At 37.9% G+C, this 23,058-nt stretch overlaps 1 protein-coding gene across 1 annotated transcript in view; it reads left to right on the forward strand.

The window, feature by feature from the left end:
- The window catches only part of Zmat3 (zinc finger matrin-type 3), a 41,205-nt gene extending 18,585 nt beyond the window's left edge, over positions 1 to 22,620 (forward strand). Inside the window, exons 3-6 of the mRNA XM_069991866.1 lie at positions 6,507 to 6,626; positions 14,728 to 14,894; positions 15,011 to 15,111; positions 18,777 to 22,620. Coding sequence (XP_069847967.1) covers positions 6,507 to 6,626; positions 14,728 to 14,894; positions 15,011 to 15,111; positions 18,777 to 18,985 — 597 coding nt within the window. The 3' untranslated portion in view covers positions 18,986 to 22,620. The remainder of the gene's footprint in view (positions 1 to 6,506; positions 6,627 to 14,727; positions 14,895 to 15,010; positions 15,112 to 18,776) is intronic.
- Positions 22,621 to 23,058: the final 438 nt, after the last annotated feature.

Consider the following 23,058-nt stretch of genomic DNA (forward strand, 5'->3'; position numbering starts at 1 on the left):
GCCAGGCGTCAGTGGCTCACACCTATAATCCTACCTATGCAAGAGGCTGAGATCTGAAGATCACAGTTCAGAGCCAGCCCAGGCAGGAAAGTCCTTAGACTCATCTCCAATCAATTACCAGAAAACTGGAAGTGGCTCTGTGACTCAAGTGTTAGAGTGCTACCCTTGAGCTGAAGAGCTGAGGAACAGCACCCAGTCCCAGAGTTAAAGCCCACAACCTACCAAAAAAAACCAAAGTTGTTTATTTCTTTTTATGCAAGTTTGTTGTGAAACTAGCCCTTGAAAGTTTCTTTTCACTACTGCCTTGTCTTTCATGAGACAAATAATCTACAATTTATCCATTATCTTATAAATGGTCATTTGTTTTGACTTTTCTGCTTTTATACACAGTCCTACTAAGGACATTATTTTAGTTGTTTCCTCCAGTGCATATTTAATACTTTTAAGCAGAGTTCTTATGTAGTAATGTATCTAACTAGATTATTTTCTTTTGAGACAATTTGCTTTAGGCTTCCATGATGTTACTGTTTCCTGAGTTTCATCTTTCTCCTTAAGCTAGGCATTACATATCTCATTATTTTGGGTCCTTACTTTTTTTTAAGTGATTTTTTTTGAACAGTGTCACCCCTCCCTCATTTTCTCCTAGGTTTTTTTCCCTCCTGACTCCTCTCTTCCCCAAGTTGTATCGTTCGTATCGTTCATTTCCAACATAGTGTCTAGTGAGTATTACTGCTGAATTAGTTCACCCTTTGTCCCACAGTTTCTATGCTTCTCCTGTCCTTACTCTTTCCAACAGTCTATACTGCAATGTCTTAAAGATTTATCCTTCATTTTTATCTCTATGCCAGTATCAATTACATCATCTTGTTTCATTTTTCTCTGCAAAACAGATATCAGTCACACATACACACACAAACATACTAATGTGTGAATAAAAAATTAATAATAAGAAAAAATCCTTTGGAGCCAGGCACCAGTGACTTATGCCTATATTCCTACCTACTTAGGAGGCTGAACTCTGAGGATCAAAGTTCAAAGCCATCCCCAGTAGAAAAGTCCATGAGACTCAACTCCAGTTAACTACCAAAAAAATTGGAAATGATGCTGAAAAAATGATGCAGAAAAAGCTCAGTGACAGCACCCAGGCCCTGAGTTCAAGCCTCATGACCAAAACCAAAAATGTCCTTTGAAGTCAAAGATTTAATTTTTCTTCAGTATTTTATCTCTGTTTCTTAGAATAGTGTTTTACACATCTTCCCCAAAATTTATGGATTCAAATTCTCACATATTTTTAGAAGAGTCTCCTTTAGGTTTGACTTCCTTAATCCCAATTCCTTTTTTAGGGGAGTTTCATCCAGATGTCTTTCGGTGTGGTCTGTGTCTCAGGTTGACTTCAGCTGTCTTTAGTCCGTTTCATGGTACTATATCAAAATACCCATGCAGGTCATTTCAAAAAGAAAGAGGCTTATTTTGGCTCACAGTTTTAGAGTTAGGAAAGTCCATGAAACTCATGGCATGAAACTCAGCTTCTAGTGAGGGCCTTGTGCTGTGTTATAAGGTGATGGAGAAGTAGAAAGCCAACACATTCAGAAGGAACACACATGTGACAGAGATTCGGAGGAGATGCTAATGCATGCCTGAAATAACTTGCCCTGGAAATAACTAACCCAGTACAGAGGGGACTAAATTAATCTCTTCATAGGTTCAGGGTCTCCATGACCTCAACAACCTCTTAAAGGCCCTGTCACCTTTCCATATTGGTAAAATGGCAAATATGTGTTCTGGTGGGGCAAAACCATTTGCAAAGATGCCATTCATTTTCCCCCTTAAAAATAGTTGTTGTTTTGTTCGTCATGGGCTTGAACTCAAGGCTTGGGGGCTGTCCCTGAGCCTTTTCAACTTGAGGCTAGTGCTCTTCCACTGGAGCCACAGCTATGCTTTCAGCTCGTGTGTGTGTGTGTGTGTGTGTGTGTGTGTGTGTGTGTGTGTGTGTGTGTGTGTGCGCTTTCAGCTCATGTGTGTGTGTGTGTGTGTGTGATTAATTGGAGATAAAGAGTTTACAGACTTTTCTACCTGGACTGGCTTTGAACTACAAACCTCAGATCTCAGTGTCCCAAGTTAAGATTACAGTTATGAGTCACTGATGCCCAACTTAAAAATGGTTTGGGATCAGTTAGCCCTATTTACCCAGTTGCTTCCCTCCTTCCCTCATTTCAGTTTCTTATTACTTGCTTTTGTCTTTTTCAATTTCTGTATTTTTTGTCTTTTCTTCCCTCCAACAATTCTCTTTTGTCAAGCTCCCCTCATTTTATTCCAGTGCTTTTTGAAAATTATTATTTCTCTCTACTCTGTCTACGTAATATATTTTAGTTTACTGGTCTTAAATATCATCATATGTTAATACCTCTTTTGCAGTCTGACTTCAATCCTAAAATCCCCTTTGGTTTTATAATACATTATCTGGTTTTCATCTTATTTGATAGATTAGGCATTTTCAATTTCACTTTGTGAGCTATTTGTATGTTGGTTTTCTACCACACCCTGTTACAGTATTCTAAGCCCTGGCTCTCTGTCTTCCTAACTTCCAACTGTGGTCTACTTTAATTTATCCCACATCCTTATCTCAGAGTGAGTTTTATGAAATACAATTCAGTCATGTTCCTACTTTTTGCTGACAATCTCAGTGGCTTTCTGTTCCCTCCAAAGTTGAAGTTCTGGGCAAGATCACTAAGGATGGACGTGTTATGTATCTTCACACCTACTACTTCCCCTAAGAATCCTGAAGACCACCATCTCTTCTGGAGGCTACATAACTCAGCTGGTTGGATCTTTCCCATACTGTTTTCTCAATTCACATTTTTTTCTCCCTTTCAATCTTCCCTGCTTGGTCAAGTTTTACTCAAAGATGACTCAGTGTCTCCTTCTCAGGAGGTTTCTCTCTAACAATCTAGAATTCAAGTACAAGCAAAAAACTCCTTCTCTGTGTTTTCCTAATTTTTAAAAATCTCCATCATAATAATTATCCAACTCATTTTTGCAACCAATGTTTAAAGCTTGCTTGTCCTATGTTAGCAATCAGCCTGACACCTGTAATCCAAACTAATCAGGAGTCTCAGAGTTGTGGTTCAATGACAGCCCAAGCAGAAAAGTCTATGATTCTTATCTCCACTTAACCAGCAAAAATCTGGAAGTGGAGGTGTTGTTAAGTGATAAAGTCAGTCTTGAGTGAGGAAGCCAAGGGAGGGCACTTTGTCTAGAAGTCAAACGGCAGTTACTGGGACAAACAAATAAAATAAAAAAATCTCAGCACTGGAGGAAAAAAAATAAAGTCAGAATTTTCAAAGAGTCTACATTTCAGAAAGGAAAGAAAAAAACAAAAATGAATATTATGTTTGATAATGTTACGTGGTAGTAAGATAAAATAATACGATGTGATAATATGATGGAGTGTGTATATGCTTAGGAATGCTGAATGTAGCCCATCAGGATTAGTGAAATGTGCTGTAAGTGGAGACATCCATGGTAAGAGAGCCAGCCATGCAGAGATCTGAAGCAGCCTCAATCTGATTAAAAGGAGGATACTTACAAAGGCCCCAGAGTGAGAATGTTCTTGGTATGTTTAGGAGCATAAAAAGCAGGAGCCCAACAAGCAGTTGAAAGGAGCATTAGATCTGAGAGCTACTCAGGACCAAAGCATTTTTTTTTTTTTTTTTTTTTTTTTTTTTTTTTGTCGGTCGTGGGGCTTGAACTCTGGGCCTGGGCGCTGTCCCTCAGCTCTTCAGCTCAAGGCGAGCGCTCTACCACTTGAGCTACAGCGCCGCTTCCGGTTTTCTGGTGGTTTATTGGAGATAGGAGTCTCACGGTCTCTCCTGCCCGGGCTGGCTTTGAACCGCGTTCCTCAGATCTCAGCCTCCTGAGTAGCTAGGATTACAGGCGTGAGCCACCAGCGCCCGGCCGGACCAAAGCATTTTTGCAAGAGTCCAGCACACAGTTCACGTAAGCTCATGAAATAGTTTATTATAGGATTAGAAAGACACATATGCTTCTTGCTGACTTCCCGTAGTCTGTACATCTGCATTGATAATTTTGAATGGCCTATAAATGATGCCTGTAAATGAAAAGTTTTGAAAAGTTTTCAAAAGGCCTTTGGCCTTTGATAAGGCTGTAAAAGTAAGATTTGTCAGCCAGGTACAGGTGGCTCAGGGCTGTAATACCAGCTATTCAGGAAGCTGACATTTGACAATCATGATTTGAAGCCAGGCTGGGTGAAAAAGTCCATGAGACTCTTATTTCAATTAATTATCCCCTCAAAACAACAACAAAATAAAATAGCCAGAAGTGGAGGTATGGCTCAAATGTTAGAGTGTAAACTGTGAGCAAAACAATCTAAGAGACAGTGTGTGTGCCCTGAGTTCAAACACTATTTCTAGCACGCACACTCACACACATGAGTGCACATGCACACACACACACACACACACACACACACACACACACACATAGATTTGTCAGTTTTAAGTATCAAATTTTGAGCGAGTGACATAAGCTAGTTGATTTCTGTCTAGAATTATGTCAGTCTAGTTTATAATGAGGAAAATTACAAAGGGACAAATTTGACAGCAGAGCCTAGTTAGGAGCTGTTGCCTACTGTAAGTGAAAGCTGTTGGTAGTTTCAATTATGGTAACATATTTAGTGTTTGTGGTATATAAGTGGAATGACTGGATGTGTATTGTGAAGGTTAGCTGACAGGACTTCCTTATACATTGAAGGTGTTGTTTTAGGGAAGATTGGATCCCAGAAAAGAACTCCTTGATATCTCCTGAGTAAGTGAGTGGATGATGGTACCGTTTATTGGTCTATGGATGAAAGTGACAGTGGGATTGGATGGAATTAAGTTATGTTGGATGCACCACTGAAGATTTCAAAGTTTGGATGGGAAGTCAGTTCTATATATGGTAATGGAGGTCAGGGACGAAGCTAATTTTGGGAACCATCCTCATTTTTTGTCTTAGAGTTGTAGGACTGAGTAAAACAACCTTAGAATTAGAGAGGAGATGGAGAGCAGGCTAAAGATCTAGATTACCTCAGAGTTTATGGTCTGGTAGAGGAGAGATGGAAAGGGAAAAGGAATTACAGAAGACATAGGCAAAAAGAAAGATTATTTCCAGAAGGAAGGAGCATCAATTTTGTCATGCTGCTCAGAGTTTGAGTTAGGTGAAGATATACAGATAAGACCACTGGATTTGACTCTGGGAGTCACTGTGGCTGTGGTATAAGCACAGCTAGGATATTTGAGGGGGTAGAGATAAGACTTAGCTTACTACTTTTATTGCTTATGTGCCTGTCTTTGTAGATTGCGTACTAGGTCTTCAGTTTATTTCTATAGTTTAGAATATAGTAGATGGTAAATGTTTGCCAGTGGATTTGAAGATTAGTAAAGTTTAATAAGTTGTTTTACCCTCAGAATGCTCTTAGACTATTAATTCTTGCTACTAGTTTGTATTCATTCAAGCTATGCAAACAAGTGAATAATACAACATAAGGCCAGCCCATTTTAGTAGAGGTACATAGTGGATCCTAAAACCATTATGGTTAGAGTGGAACAGATAATGCTTTGTATTCAGAAGGTCTTCTTGAGGCTTTGAATCTGCTACTTTATCCTTTGGAAAAGGGTCTTTGGCAAGTCCCTGTCCCCTAATTTCAGGTTGCAAATTCCTTAGATGCCACATATGGGTAGTATCAACAAATTTTACTTACAGGATTTTTGCAAATGGGAAAGAAGCTATTGCATGTGAAAGTCATTTGCAAGTTTAAAAATGCTCTATAAGTGCTCTTTTTGTAAAAATAATGGGGGTTGTGCATTTCATCGCTCACTTCTAAAGCAGATTATATTGAGTATCAAAAGATTTGTATTTAAGTAATGGTTTTCAAATAACAATAAGTTGACTAACTACATGGATCACTGGAAAACATGATGCTTTTTCAGAAACATATAGGAAATTACTATTATTTTTAGTTTTCTTCTTTTATCTTCCCCAGATGAATTTAATCATCTGTAAAAAAAAAAAAATCCAGGCTTTTATATTTAAGATCTAGTAAATCAAATTTAGCTATTACTCTTACTTCAATTTTGTACATACATGAAAGAAGAATAGCATGAAATTAGTGTTTGTGATTTTTTTTTTTTGTGGGGGGAGGGTCGGTCGTGGGGCTTGAACTCTGGGCTTGGGCGCTGTCTCTGCACACTTCAGCTCAAGGTGAGCATTCTACCGCTTGAGCCACAGCGCCACTTCCGGTTTTCTAGTGGTTTATTGGAGATAAGAGTCTCACGGACTTTCCTGCCCCGGCTGGCTTTGTACCGCGATCCTCAGATCTCAGCTTCCTGAGTAGTTTGGATTACAGGCGTGAGCCACCAGCGCCCAGCTTTGTCTGTGATTTTTTTTAAAATAAATATGTTGATTAACTCAATGTGATGTTCTCATTCATTTTATAATTTTACTTCTAGGGTAAGAACCATGGCAAGAAACTCCGAAATTACTATGCAGCCAATAGTTGTCCTCCGCCTGCCAGAATGAGCAATGCAGTAGAGCCTGCAGCAACTCCAATTCTTCCAGTTCCTCCACAGGTGAGACATATATAAAAGGTAGGAAGGTGTTGTTTGCATAAATGCTCCTCAATAACATTTATTGTCCATTTGTTTAGCTAGGTACAGTTAGGCAAAAACTCCTAAAGGTTCTTACTTGGTACTTTTAACTTATTGAACTGTGCTAGATTTAATGTTTGCTAAAATCTTTAAACATTGAGATTTCTCATTGAATTTGGTAGTGATACATGATATAATGAAACAAATCAGTTACAGTACACCTGTCTTAGAATTCTGAGTTAAATGACCTTAGGTGTATGGACCATGAATGAAAAGAAAGAGATTTAAACATTTCTTTTTGTAATTTATTCCATTATTATTTCTTTATTATAGTTATGCATATATACATCTATATACAGTTATATATGTGTATATAGATGTATATATAGTACGTACACACACACACACACACACACACACACACACACACACACACACACACACACACACACACACACACACACACACACACACACACACACACACACACACACACACACACACACACACACACACACACACACACACACACACACACACACACACGTATTGTTAGGTCTGCCCAGGAAAAAAAAATGGCCCCTTCACCTTTGTTTTCCCTCCATACACACGTGGCTCTCCCTAGCAGACCCTGCTCAGCCATGTAACCTCAGTAACTGGCACACCTTGGGGCAGTGGGAGGTTCCCAGGCTCTGAGGTCATTTCCATGTCTGATGTGGCCATACCTCCTTCCTGCCCTCCCTCTATATAATCAGTCTCCATCATTAATTCCTCCCTCTGCATGCCTACATCTCCTTTGGGCAGGCAGGTTCAGTTCTTATAATAAACTTTCTCCTCTGCCTGAACCAACATGGAGGGCTCCTTTCTCCAAACCTTACATATGATATCCCAGGAAGGGTAGTGTCAGGAGTTACTGGACCCCTCCTCGCTCTCTTTCTGAGGATCAGTCCACCTCCTGATCCCCCTCCATGGACCCAAACAGCCGAAGGGAGCCCAATGCCAGACCTCTCTCCTTTACCATTGCTGGCAGTGCATTCACTACACTGTCCTCTATCTTCTGTCTATGTCTGGTGAGTGACTTCTGTCTATGGGTCCCTCTGTCCCCACCCCTGTCTTGCCATAACAGGGGGCCACCTACTCTTGTTGGCCTACTTTCTGCATCCCTAGGGACTCCTTCTTTCTACATCCTCACCAGACTCGTATTGAAGGACTCCATAAAACCAAAACACTTTATTTTTATTGCAACAGTTTCTGCCAATGCAATGGTAAATGGTCAGAGGCTTTCTTCACTCTCCATGCTTGTCCTTTGCTGTCTCCTGTTTCCCTCTGTCCATCTTCATCCCTGTTCCTGCCACAGGATGGGGGTGGGCATAAGCTTCTCAGCCATCTCCTCTAGAAAGGTAACTTATTTTGTTTTGTAGCAGTTCAATTTCCTCTTTCTTTTTCTCTCTCCCTCCTTCCTCCCCTTTTGCTTGTACCCTTGAGAGTGAGGTGGAGTCGCTCCTGGGGACTCCTCTTGAATGCTAGCCATTCTGGGCTTAAATTCTTTTAGTTAAAACTCTCTCTATCTCTCTGTATCTCTCCTTGGCCCCTTATTTTCTGTTTGTCTGTTTGTTTACTTAATAAAGCTCTGCCAAGTTTTCTTACCTCCATGATTTCTCCAGAAATTCACTATCTTGTCTATGTGGTGTGTTTTCATGGGACCCCCAAGCCATCTAGCAAGTGATCAAAGGTCAGTTTGTCTCCTAATATGTCTCTTTACTAAAATTAAAGGTTTTCTGATAACCAAGACTTAACTGGCTCCACAGACCAAAAGAGAAAAAAAAGAAAACAAAAAACAGGCAGTTTTAAACTCAAACCACATACAGTTCTAAGGTAATCAAGACTTAATGGCTCTGCAGGTCAAAGAAAAAAAAATGAGCAGTTTTAAACTCAAACCACAAAGAAGCTCACCTGATTTGGATGTGAACAAATGTGTCTAATGTCTGTTTCCCAAGTGTGTAGTGCAACTTGATGTAGAGCTGACAATGGTTTAGGACACTTTAGTGTCCTAAAGTGCTTTTTCAAAATTAATTAGTTAGTTAATTAATTAGTTGCTTTTTCAAAACATTCATCATGTCTACTGTTGAGTTTGTCATTGAAGATTTTATCCTCTGCAGCATTTAGTCAGATTCACAGAGGGATAAATAACTCTTACATTTAATTATTGGTCAAATTTAACTTCTATTCTTAATAAGTTCCAGGTAAGCCCTCCTTTAAAAAAAACTAATTTCAGCCAGGCACCAATGGCTCACTCCTGTAATCCTAGCTACTCAGGAGGCTGAGATCTGAGGATTGTGGTTCAGAGCCAGCCCAAGCAGTAAAAGCTGTGAAACTCTTATCTCCACTAAAACAACAGAAAATTGGAAGTGGCACTGTGGCTCAAGTGGGAGAGCACTAGCCTTGAGCTGAAAAGCTGAGGGACAGTGCTCTGACCCAGAGTTCAAGCCCCATGACCAACCAAAAAACCCCCAAAACAACCAAAAAAACAAAACAAAACCCCAAAACCTATTTCTATTGAGCTCCTTGTTGCTTCAGTTGAAATATAAAAAGCATCTTCTTGGCATCAACTCTCGATCTGTCATTCATCTGCTCCTCCAATGTGGGACATGCCATCATCAGTCAACTGGAACAAGCCATCCCAGCAACAAGTAGATGGGACATCATCCCAGCAAGGAGCAGACATTCCTGGGACAAAGCTTGTCCTGCCAACAAGAGTCCATCCAGAGGCAGTTTGAAAAACTGTGTAGATAAAAGAGAATTGTGTCAGATCCTAAAAGGAGACACTTTCTGCTAGCCCTTTCAAAACTACTCAGAGCCAAGAGATCAAAAGAAAATAAGTTAATAAACATGCCTATCTAATGTTCATATCTGTCTGCCTTCTAACTAGACAGGAACTAACAGTATTCAATTTCATTGAGTTAACAAAGAGTTACAAAGAGGGTTTGGGGTAGAGAAAAATAACATATAAAGATTCTTGAAACCATGTCATATTTGAAGAAAATACCACTGTCATATGAAAAAGAAGAATCTCTAGGGACAGATAACTGTCTTCAAAAGTCAAAGGGGGCTTGGCACTAGTTGCTGTAATTCTAGCTATTCAGGAGCCTGAGATCTGAGGATTCCAGTTGAAAGCTATCCCAGGCAGGAAAGTGAGATTCTTTATTATTATTATTATTATTTTATTGTGAAAATACCATACAGAGGGGTTACAATTACATGAGCAAGGTAATGAGTACATTTCTTTTTCTTTTTTTTTTTGGGTCCGGTCGTGGGGCCTGAACTCTGGGCCTGGGCACTGTCTCTCAGCTCTTCAGCTCAAGGCTAGCACTCTACCACTTGAGTCACAGCGCCACTTCAGTCATTTTTCTTTTTGCTTATGTGGTGCTGAGGTATCGAACCCAGGGCCTCAGGCATGCAAGGCAAACGCTCTACCACTGAGCCAACTTCCCAGCCCATGAGTACATTTCTTATCAAGCATTGTTGCCTCCTCCTTTGTTTCCCCTTCCCATCCCTTCCCATCCCTTCCCATCTCCCCCTCTGTCCCTCCCATGTCCCCCTACCCACACCAAAGTTGTAAAGTTTGTTTTTCCACCATAACATCTTGTACATCTCATTGTTGCAGTAGGTCCACCTGCATCCCTATTTAAGCAATTTGTTTTTTCCCTTCCCCTCCACAAATTATACCAACATCAAATACAGTGAAAACAAGGGTTATACTGTTGGGGAGGTACATACGAAACAACAAAGAAATATTTTATAAATATGTTAGAAACAATAGCAAGAAAGAAAAAAAATTTGAGTCCTTATCTTGGGGTTCATTTCGCCTCACATCGACTTATCTGACCGTTTCTGCTTGTCTCAGATATATACTAGTTATTGCAAGTAAGGGAAACCTATGGGACCTATGTTCCTTTGGGCCTGGCTTACTTCACTTAATATATACTTTTTCCGGGGCTGGGAAGGTGGCTCAGTGGTAGAGCGCTTGCCTTGCATGCCTGAGGCCCTGGGTTCGATTCCTCAGCACCACATAAGCAAAAAGAAAAGAGCCAGAAGTGGCGCTGTGGCTCAAGTGGTAGAGCGCTAGCCTTGAGCTGAAGAGCTGAGGGACAGCGCCCAGGCCCAGAGTTCAGGCCCCACGACCGGACCCCAAAAAATATACATATATATATTTTTTTCCAAGTCTTTCCATTTCCTAACAAATGGGGCAATGTCATTCTTTCTGATGGAGGCATAGAATTCCATTGTGTATATATACCACCTTTTCTTGATCCATTCATCTACTGAGGGGCATCTAGGTTGGTTCCATATCTTAGCTATGGTAAATAATGCTGCAATAAACATAGTTGTGCTGGTAGCTTTAGTATGGTCTTGTTTGTGATTATGTGGGTAAATGCCCAAAAGTGAGATTGCTGGGTCATAGGAGCTCTATGTGGAGTCTTTTGAGGAACTTCCATACTACTTTCCAAAGTGGGTGAACAAGTTTACACTCCCACCAACAATGCAGTAAGGTTCCCTTCTGTCCACATCCCCTCTAGCATCTGTTGTTATTAGAGTTCTTGATTATAGCCATTCTAAGTGGGGTGAGGTGGTATCTCAATGTTGTTTTGATTTGCATTTCTTTTATGGCTAGGGAAGTTGAGCATTTCTTCATGTCTATTGGTCATCCTTTCCTCTTCAGAGAAGTTTCTCTTTAACTCTTTAGCCCACTTATTTATTGGGCAGGTGTTTCTTTGAGGATTTGTTGTTGGGGGATTTAGTTTTTTGAGTTCCAAGTATATTTTAGATATGAGACCCTTGTCTGTTGTATGGCTAGTGAAGATCTCCCATTCCGTGGGCTTTCTATTAATCTTGCTAGCTATGTCCTTTGCCATGCAGAAGCTCTGCAATTTCATGCAATCCCATTTGTTCAACCATTTGTTCTTTGATTTGTTGTGCTTCTGGGTCTCTATTAAGAAAATTTTGGCCTGTGCTAAGGAGACCTAGGGTTTTTCCTATTCTGTTCTGTAATGTTTTCAGCGTGTCTGCTTTGACTCTGAGGTCTTTGATCCATTTGGAGTTGATTCTGGTGCAGGGTAATATATAAGGATCTAGCTTTAGTTTTCTACAAGTGATTAACCAATTTTGCCAGCACCATTTACTGAAGAGGCTGTCTTTCTTCCATTCTAATTTTTTAGCTTTCTTTTGGAAGATTAGATGGCCATAGGTCTGTGGGTTCATTTCTGGGTTTTCAACTCTATTCCATTGGTCCTGAGGTCTGTTCTTGTGCCAGTACCAAGCTGTTTTGATGACTATGGCTTTGTAGTAGAGTTTGAAATTTGATATTGATAGTCCTCTAGCACTGTTCTTTCTGTTAAGGATCATTTTTGCTATTTGGAGTCTTTTATTGTTCCATGTGAATTTTTGGAATCCCTCTTTTATTTCCTTGAAGAATGAGGTTGGAATATTGATAGGTATCACATTGAATTTGTAGATAGTCTTGGGAAGTATTTTCAGGATGTTGATCCTTCAGGAAAGTGAGATTCTTTTCTCCAGTTAACCACCAGAAAACCAGAAGTGGCTCTGTAGTTCAAAGTGGTAGAGTGCTAGCCTTGAGCAAAAGAGCTCAGGGACAGCATCCAGACTTTGAATTCAATCCCCATAACTGCCACCACCAACAAAAAAAATGTCAGAGGGAGTGATGTGATAAAAGGCAGCTTCTGTGCTTTCCTAGTAGCAACCCCAATAGGAGGTACCCATCCAGTCTTGGAGCAGCCTTCAGCAACCAGTAATGTGAAAACTATTCGCTTGATGATCTCTCTTTGAGTGTTTTTCTATCCTGGTTTCATTTTCAATATATCTCATCCCCCTGAAAAATCTACATGAAGGAAAAGTAGCTAGAATTGCCGTCCACATTTGAAACATTAAAACAGTGATACTAGAAACATAAATTTACACTATGGTGATTAAGAACAGATGTCCAGGCTCAAAAGGAACTGGTCTCACCACTGCAAAATATATAAATCTGTGGAAAGTTACTCAGTAATCCTGAGCTTCTAATAAACTTCCAGAAAGGCTCATACTTGTGATTCATGTACTGTACTTTGATAAGTAAGGCTGATACTTCTATGTTGTTGCAAGCATTAAATAAAGTGAAGGTCCAGAACTAGATTGAAGGAAGTGAGACACTTTCCCAGTACACAGAATTTAAGTGAATATTCCAAAGCTAAAGTAATTAAAATAATATTTAAAGAAATATTTTTAAAATCTAGTACAAAAATAAGTTAACAATAAAAATGTTTAAAATATGAAGTGTAAAGTTCAGTAACAGTGCTATGCCAAGTGATATTGCATTTGAAGGCAAAAGAAAAATTAGTATTAGTTATCCTATCATTAAGTTTTCAGTGTTTTTTAAGCACTGATTTTTTTTCATTAATTTCAGACTTTCTAATATTGCTGTAAAATATTTGCCTTGAGAACTGAGGTTTTGTTTTTCTGTGTTTTTTTTAATTGTGAAAATACTGTACAGAGGAGTTACAATTACATGGGCAAGATACTGAGTACATTTCTTATCAAGCATTGTAGCCTCCTCTTTTGTTTCCCCTTCCTATCCAATTCTGTGTTTTGTTTTTGTTCACTCCCCCTTAAAGTTTGTGTCCCAGTCAAGAACCTCACTCCACCCTTTTGCTAATCCTGACTGCTTCAGAGAGTGCTTGGGCATCCTGAGTTTACAGTTATTTTTTTTGAGAACTGTACCATTCTGTGAAAAAATAATAATTCAAAGATTAAGTAGTAGAATACATATTTTAAAAGCTACAAAAAATGCAAGAACATCTTCTTGAATCACATACTTTTCTTCCAAAGAACAGAAGGGACTGGACTCTCAAGTCTATCGTAACAACACAATCCAGAATGCATGTATACTAGCTCCCTAGACAAAGGTCCCTAAAGGGTACCTCAAGAAACTGATCTTACAACTGGAACTATACATATATATGTATGTATATATACATTATGTACATATATATAAAACTATATATATAAATGTATAGTTACATATATGTTATCTCTCTGTCTCTCTCTCTCTCTCTCTCTCTCTCTCCATGTATAAACATATGTAAGGTTTGGAGAAAGACATCCATGTGGTTGTTCAGGTAGAGGAGAAAGTTTAATATAAGAACTGAACCTGCTGGCCAGCACAAGGTAGAGGCATGCAGAAGGGCAACTTATAGCAGGCAGGAGGTGTGCCCACAGTGAAGGGTGGGAGGAGGTATAGTCACAGCAGATCCTCAGAGGATGAGGAAGTGACCTCAGGGCCTAGGGCCTGCCCCCAGGTGGGCCAGTTGCCTAGGTTATGGCTATTTTTCTTGGGTGGGCCTAACAAATATCCTTAGTATTATATTTCCTTTAATATGTTCCCCAATCTGAATACAGTTGTCTGGATCTGCTAGTTATCTTTCTTTGATTATATTGAATCTGTATATTGTTTGTAGACTTTATGAGTTTTGGGACATTGAAAATAATAACCTAATCCCTCTGGACTTGGCAGCAAGCCCAATAAACAATTGGTATTTAGTATATGCTTATTAATAGATTCTGAGCATACTTTACTCTTTCTAGAAATGAGATTTTAGGCCTCATCTATTTATCTAACTATTATTTCCTTGTCCAACTCCTCTATGTGGAAATTCTAAAACACAGTTAAAATTTTTCTTCAATGATCATTCAGAGCTTTGGTACATAGATGATTATAATACAAAGCCATGAGTGCCTTCCAGTCTGGCTTCGTTTTTCTCAGACTCATTTCATTTTCTTATAAAGCTGAATGCTAGGGCTGGAGGAATGGCCCAAGTGGTAGACCATCTGCCTTGGAAGTATTAAGTCTGTGTGCCAAAAATTCACACCCAAGTGCCAAAAAAGTAAACAAACTGAGTGCTTGTGGTCATGCTATATCTTTTGATTATTTTTCAGCTCTACAGAACAACTTTTGAGATGAATGATGAAATGAATTCTATATTTTTTATTAACCTTATTTCTTCTTGTGTTTTTCTTTTTTTTATGTCAGATGGGCTCTTTCAAGCCTGGAGGCAGAGTGATACTGGCCACGGAGAATGACTACTGTAAGCTTTGTGATGCCTCCTTTAGTTCCCCTGCTGTGGCACAGGCTCACTATCAAGGGAAGAATCATGCCAAGAGGCTGAGACTGGCAGAAGCCCAGAGTAACTCATTCTCGTAGGTATTGCCATTTTCTCTGAGACCAAACTGTTACAAGAGATAATTACCTTTACAGGAAAAGAACAAAAATGGATCCTTGTTTAGAAATCTCATGTTTTTTAAACTTTCTCTAGGGATGCCTCAGAAGTGGGTCAAAGAAGAAGCCGTAAAGAAGCGAATGAATTTAAGATGATGCCTAATAGAAGAAATATGTATACAGTACAGAATAATTCAGGTAACCTGCATATTTTTTATAGGTTTTGGACATTTCCACATACATTCTGCAAAGGAACTTTCTTATTTTTATTTTCCTTTATTAGTAGTACATAAGCCCTGAGAACTCATTGAGCAGTCAATGAGCAATCATTGTTTCGTTGAATTGGTTTAGTGACTTTGCAGGCTGGTGTGTATTTCAGGTCATATTTATTTCCTACTTAGTTTATTTATTATTATTAATTTAATTTTAAACCACAGTAGTATTTTAGGGTCTCTTACCATAGGTTCCTTTATGTTTCTTCTGGTACCACATTGTAAGAATAAGCTGCTTTGTTGAAAGTTATACCACGTTCAATTTCTATGTCATGAGGAAGATATTTCTTGTTTCTGTCAGTGCTAGGGATCAAACTGGGGATCTTGAGCATGCTAGTAAAGCACACTATATCCCTAGGCTTATGGGGAAAATAAAATAACAGCAGTTGTGTTAAAAGCAGGAAATTTAACCATCCTTTGTTGTTGGTGGTGGTGGTCCTGGTACTAGGGTTTGAATTTAGGAATTCTCTTTTGTGAGGTAGGCAGGTCTTTACCACAGAGCCATGCCTACAGCCCTTGTAGTATTTTTTTTTTTTTGGTCCATCATGGGGCTTGAACTTTGGGCTTGGGCGCTGTCCCTGTGCTCATTAGTTCAAGGCAAGCGCTCTACTGCTTGAGCCACTTCAGGTTTTCTGGTGGTTTATTGGAGATGAGAGTCTCAAGGACTTTTCTGGCTGGGCTGGCTTTGAACTGTGATCCTCAGATCTCAGCCTCCTGAGTAGCTAAGATTCAGGCATGAGCCACCGATGCCAGGCTCCTTGTAGTATTTTTATTGTCGTTTCTGTTTTGTTTTTTTGACTTTTGTTTTCCTTTTTATGTCAGTAACTGGGGCTTGAACTCTGGGCCTCATATTCTTATTTAGCATTTTTGTTCCAAGCTGGCACTCTACCACTTGAGTCACTCCTTCACTTCTGGTTTTTTGTTTATTAATTGGAAAAAAGTGTCTATTGGCCATTTTTCCCAGGCTAGCACTTTGAACTGCCATTGTCATATCTTAGCCTCTGGATTAGCTAGGCTTGCAGGCCTGAGCCAATAGCATGTCGCTTCCTGGCAGTGACATTTTGGTTGTTAATCAGAAATGGTAGGCCAAAGATTGAACCAATTCAGCAGTGATACCCACTAGACACTGTGCTGGAAATTAACTATACAACTTGGTGGGGGAGGGAAGTCAGGAGGGGAAAAACTGGGAGAGTGGTGTGGGGTATTGACACTGTTCAAAAGGAAATGTACTCATTACCTGACTTATGTAACTGAAACCTCTCTGTATATCAGCTTTACAATAAAATTTTTAAAATCTGAAGGAAAAAAAAGACTTTCACGGATTTTCTTGCCTGAACTGGGCTGGTTTCAAACTGGAATTCATGCCTTTTGAGTAGTTAGGATTATAGATATAAACCATTTCCTGGCTCTTAGCAGTAGTTTCAACAAGGGTAGTAAATCAGAATGATATAGGGAGTTCTTAGAAAATGTAATTGCCTGAAATATTAGAGATTTTTAAACAGTATATTTGAAATGGGATCCAGACAAACATATGCTTTGAAATGTTCCCTTGGTGCTTTTTATATATAACATTCAAGTAGAATCATGCATTTATAGGAGTTTGTTCTGCTTAAGTGTCCTTTATCCTTTCCCAACCTTTGCCTGCAATACAACACATGCCAGTGGAGCTATTTATATATACAGGAAAACAAGAAAACAAAACTTTAAAAAGTTCATTGAAAAGCAAGAGATGACTAAGAAAAAGGCCATTTAGCCTGGCGCCAGTGGCTCATGTCTGTAATCGTAGCTACTCAGAAGGCCGAGATCTGAGGATCATGATTCAAAGCCAGCCTGTCGAAGGAATGTCCATGAGGCTCATCTCCAATTAACTGCCAGAATACCACAAGTGGCGCTGTGGCTCAAGTGGTATAGCTCTCACTTTGAGCTGAAGAGTTGAAGGACAGCACCCAAGCCCACAGTTCAAGCCCCATGACCAACAAAAAAAAAAAAAAAGAAAAAGAAAAAACGAAAAGAAGAAGAAAAAGACCATTTAGAAAACAAAATGCAGTGCATTAAAAAGTCTAAACATGGCTGGGAAGGTGGCTCAGTGGTAGAGTGCTTGCCTTGCATGCATGAGGCCCTGGGTTGGATTCTTCAGCACCAAATAAGCAACAACAACAAAAAAGTCTAAACATTAGTAATTATAATAAATGCTATTGAAATCAGTTAAATGACAAAGATTATTCAACTATATAAGGAAAATCTAGGTAAAATGAAGGATGCCTCAGTAGGTATCTTAATAACAGATAAAACAAAATTTTAGGATAAAAGTAGTAGAGATTATATTCTCTGACCAGAGTATAATTTAATGTGAATTAACAAAAACAAAATTTAAAACTAAACAATATTTCTATTCAGGATTTTAAGTTTTTTTCATTGTTTTTATAAAGGTGACATACAGAATGGTTACATTTACATAAGTCTGGTAAAGAGTATATTTCTTTTTGGATAATTTCACCCCTTCCCTCTGTTCAGGAATTTAAAATACTTATATATAATTCCTGATTCAAAGAAAAGATTATACTAGACATTTAAAATGCTAAGAATGAAAACTTAGTGAAAATACCATATCAAGATTTGTGGAATGCAGTAAAAATTGTTTTGAGAATAGCACTGGATATTTATTATTTTGATGTGTTTGATGATCAGACTTAAGAAATCAATAATGTACCTAGAAGAAATGTAATATAAAGGTAATGTAAAAAGTAATGTAATCAACATTCCTGCTGTCATTCTAATCTTTTCACATATGATATAGAAATAGAAATAGAAATAGAAATAGTGATATTGTGATGTTCTCATTCTACTTAATATTATAATCATAATTAAGGATTTTCCTATGTACGTACTTTTTTATTGTCTATGTGGTTCTGGATATAGTATTCAAGGTCTTATGGATGCTAAGCAGATGCTCTACCACTAAGCTGAATCACTGGCCAACAACATAGTTGTGGACTTCTCTTATAAAGTTTCATAAACACTGCTAAAGTGAATATCTTTGTTGCTAAGTCTCTGTGTAAAACCTCAGTGTTTCCCTTGGGTAATTTTTCAAGTGGAATTTTTTGATTAACACATTAACATAATTATAAGAATTTAATGCTTAGAACTTTAAAGTATGTTTTAAATTGTATTCATGTTTTAGAGTTTGGCTGGACAGACAAACACATATAATCAAATACATATATTGTATGCTAACAGCTGGAATGCTTTTATCTGTGTAGATTAAACGTATAGTTTAAGAAAATTCATTAACTTCTCCTTTAAAATTAAGAATATGTAAATATATAATAAATATACAAAGATACATAATATATACATATGTTATATAATTTATATAATTTATATATTATATAATTTATATTTATATTGGTAAGAATGAAACTATCATTTCCTAAGTGAATAAAATTAAGAATATATAGTAAATATACAAAGATACATAATACATACATGTTATATAATTTATATTTATAATTACAAATATCGGTAAGAATGAAACTGTCATTTCCCAAGTGAATATTTTGAATATATTATTTTTATATCTTACTTTGCCAGGTCCTTACTTTAATCCACGCTCTCGGCAGAGAATTCCACGTGATCTGGCCATGTGTGTTACTCCAAGTGGCCAGTTTTACTGCTCAATGTGTAACGTGGGAGCTGGCGAAGAGATCGAATTCCGGCAGCATTTAGAGAGCAAACAACATAAAAGCAAGGTGTCTGAACAGCGGTATAGAAATGAGATGGAGAATCTGGGATATGTATAGTGATTGCCATATTCAGATAGAACAGTTTGTCCTGCCTGTGGTTTGCCTTCTGTCAATTTACTCTACTTTGTGATCCTTTTGATATGAGTACATTACTCTGCTTACTGTTCTATATGTAACCTGCAGTGGTACTGTGAGATGTCAAAACTTAAGGGTGGTGGGAGGGGGGGTGCGGGAAGCCTGCTTCTTAGGTCATAATGCATTCTAAGGCCAACTGTGTTGTGCTGTGTATAGCATGTGACCTTCCTGTTCCTTCAGAAAGAACTTTTTATTCTTGGCCAACCTCTTGTTGTCAGTAGCCTGATCACTTAGACTGTTTAACAATCTCATATTCTTTTGTTATTTTAGTTTTATGTACTGTTAGATGAAACACAACTTTGAGTTCTTACTTCAGATCTCAATAAAAACAGGTAAGTAGAGATGTTCATTTTCCAAGGCTCCACTGGAACCATCAACTCAGTGCATTGTCAGTAACACACATACTCTAGGCTCCATTAGGGATTAGGGTTGTTTTTGTTTTTGTTTTTCCCCAGGATGTTATTTCCCTGTGTCACTTCCCTCCATTTTAAAATGAAGATTTCTTAAACTTAGCATTTTCAAAGTGCTTTAGTTCTTCCAAGTAGTGTAACTTCATTTTCAATTATTTCACACATTTAATTGCCACTTACCCTCCTCCTACTTTTTCATGAAACACCTAGTTGTATCAGCCTGTCTAATAAGCTTATTTTTATGCTTTATATGCTTTAGCTGTACTATGGGTTTTCTAAGCCCAGATTTGAATAATAAGTTTGAGATGGATCTTTTTTTTTTTTTTTTGTCAGTTGTGGGGGCTGAACTCTGGGCCTGGCACTGTCCCTCAGCTCTTCAGCTCAAAGCTAGTGCCCTACCACTTGAGCCACAGCAACACTTCTGGCTTTTTTTTCTGCTTATGTGGTGCTGAGGAATTGAACCTAGGGCCTCATGTATGCAAGGCAAGCACTCTACCACTGAGCCACCTTACCAGCCCTAAGATGGATCATTTTTTAATGATTTTAAGAAATATGAAGACATATTTGATTTTTTTAAACTTAAAGGTATGTTTTCATTGATAGTCAACTGCACTTACATGGTAGTCTAAACAATAACTTCAATCTCTATTTTATTTTGGCAGACTTTTTAGATAATCCAGTCCTTAACCTTTTTACATTCTTCTTTGTCCTGCCGGCTTATTGGGCTGTTCTGAAAAATACCACTTCCTGCAAATCCATAGAGAAACTGTTTTAAAAATTGTGCAGATTTCAGCAGCATCATTTTCAGTAGAAAAATACATGAATTTTGCTCTTGATCTTTGTATTTTGGCTTTCTTGAAGACACTAAAAACATGTTACAAATGATTTTAGTATCTGGTAATTATGATAGTATTATTATGTCTTTTACATAAAAGCCATAGTATATTTCTAGATGAACTAATGAAATTCTCTGAACTTTGATTAACGGCATTTTCTCTATTTACTATGTTTTAGTAAATGAATTTATATTTTTTGTTAAGATTGGTAGCCATCCATGCCACATTCACCAGGATGTTTATATTAAGCAGTATTTTTATAGTACGGTAAACATATGTATGATTATTAATGTTTTCAAGTGAAAGTGAAACTCCTGTGTAGCCTTGAGAACTCTATGGGCAAATGGAGGTAGAGAAGGGAAATAATAATCATCGTTCTTTTTAAGTAATACAACGGAACAATTTTGAGCACTCTAGACCCGTCATTAAAATTCAGTTTTGTGATTAACTTTTAGAATAGTATGAAGTTATTTTATTCTGCCAAAGTGATGGTTTATTGGAAGGCAAAATTATTTGATAAAAATACTTTTCTCCCAGAAACAGAAGACTTAATTAATTGTCTGTTGAGAACTATCTTGGTCTGTAATTCTTTGAGTAACACATTTTTTTCAGTAATTTTTAAAGTACAACTGCCAGTTCAGGGCAATTTAGGGCTTATTTACAAGTTGGTTATTCATTTTGCTGCTAAGTATGATTTGCCGGGGTGGGGTAGATTTTAATACACTTGGTTCTATGATTGCTTAAAAATCTCATGTTTCCCTCTGTAGAGGTATGTATGTGTGCATAGTTATACCCACCCACCCTCACAGGTTTATGTGATACCATTTTAGAGAGATTTTTTTTTTTACTGACTCTGTTTCAGATAACACTAAAATATTACAGATATGAATTTACATTTTATAACAGTGGCATTCATCTTTCATTTTTGTTACTCTGAAAATGAAATTGATGCACATCCTCTTCCTGTTCTCCCCACTTAGCAATGCCATTGTACATGTTCAAAAAGCTGTGGACTTAAGGGCTTGATTTCTTTTCAAGCCTGTGTATTCAGGTTTCCAGTTTCCCAGTGCCCTTAATGGATGTTATGGATGCATTTTCTTCTGATGAAAAAAGTTAGTTTTCTAGTGTTGTTTCTTATTCAGTTACTTTGCACTAAAAACAAGGTATGTATTTGTTTTATATGACATTTTAGTACCATATTGCCTATGATAGCTAAATTTGTTTCTTAATTTCCAAACTCGGGAAGTTGATGAGTAATTTCTCTGATCATTTATAGAAAAAAAATCACAAGTCTCTGTGATGGTAGTTTGGGTTTAGGGCTAGTTACTTGCTGTATTCTTTCCATGTTCCCTAGGTGAGACAGAGGGTGACAGAGGTTGCTGTGGCTGCATGCTGTATAGTCATTCTAAGCAGGAAGTTGTTGCCTTTAGGTCAGTGACATGTGATCTCTTATTTCATGTTGTGAAATAAGCTCTATTCTATAATATGCTTAGGATCTGTACTCTTTCTCCGAGAAATCATGTGTCTTTTTCTGTCCTATATACAAGAGGGCAGAGGCCTAAAAACATAAATGTTTAGTTAAAAACAAAGAGAAAAAGGATAAGAAAACTAATAATCATATCAAATCTTCCTACTCTGTGAATATCTTTGTATATGTCGTCATTAAAAATCACTGTTGAAGATAATTAGGAACTCCTCCAAAGTGTTGAGAGTGAGAGGTTGTAATAGAGAAGTTTCATGTTTCAATTAAAAGATCAGATTGCATATGCTTTCAAAGTGTTTTTGTTTTTTTAAAGGTCAGTTGGAAAACTGAGTATTTCCATTAATCGTTTGACTCCAAAGCAGTTGGAACAAAAAATACTTTACTGGTCCTGACTTGGTGTCATATCTTGTAACTTGCCAATATGTGCATGTTGTTTATTGTTTGTGTTGCTTGTCTCTTGGCTTTTTTATTTTTGGACCTTCTTGTCTGGTCTACCTTTGAACTGTGATCCTCAGATCTCAGCTTCCTGGGTAGCTAGGATTACAGGCATGGCCCTCTGGTGCCCAGCTCCCACCTAGGATTTTTGTACCTGAGATTGAAAAAAGAATTATGACTTGGGTCATCTCCATTCATGTGACCTACCAGGCTAATGGAAAGCACATGGTGTCTCACCTGACTTCACAAACTATTCTGCAGAACTATGTGAGGTAGATAACTGACTACAGTTTGAACAGTGATAGAAAGATACATGAATGCATCATACACACACACACACACACACACACACACACACACACACACACACACACACACACACACACACACAAAGACATACAGACATGCACATATTGTAAATCTCCTTCTGTAGAGTCTAAGCAATAACAGTGGGATTTGCAATTGATTGATTCCCATTTCAGTTGAGACTGAACAATGGTAGCTTGTCTGTTACTGTTTTTCACAGTATTCTTGACTTTGTTTTAAAATTTAGGCTGAGAATTCTTGCTTAGGAACTTGGAGTGGAGTGTGTGTGTGTGTGTGTGTGTGTGTGTGTGTGTGTGTGTGTGTTAGTAGAATTGTTTTAGAAATATATTGAGAGATGTGATTTCAGAGTAGGCAAAAGTTTAATGTTGACCTTTGAACAGCTTTTAAAAAAATTTCACCTTACCAACCATTTTTTTCTTTATTACCCAGATCAGTGGTTAGGAGTTTTATATATAAAAGAAAGTGTCTGGTTTTGGTGGTGATATTCTGGGTAGGGGTGTCCTG

Source organism: Dipodomys merriami, unplaced genomic scaffold (genome assembly GCF_024711535.1).
Source record: "Dipodomys merriami isolate MVZ:Mamm:240054 unplaced genomic scaffold, mDipMer1.0.p SCAF_40, whole genome shotgun sequence".
NCBI lineage: Eukaryota > Metazoa > Chordata > Mammalia > Rodentia > Heteromyidae > Dipodomys > Dipodomys merriami.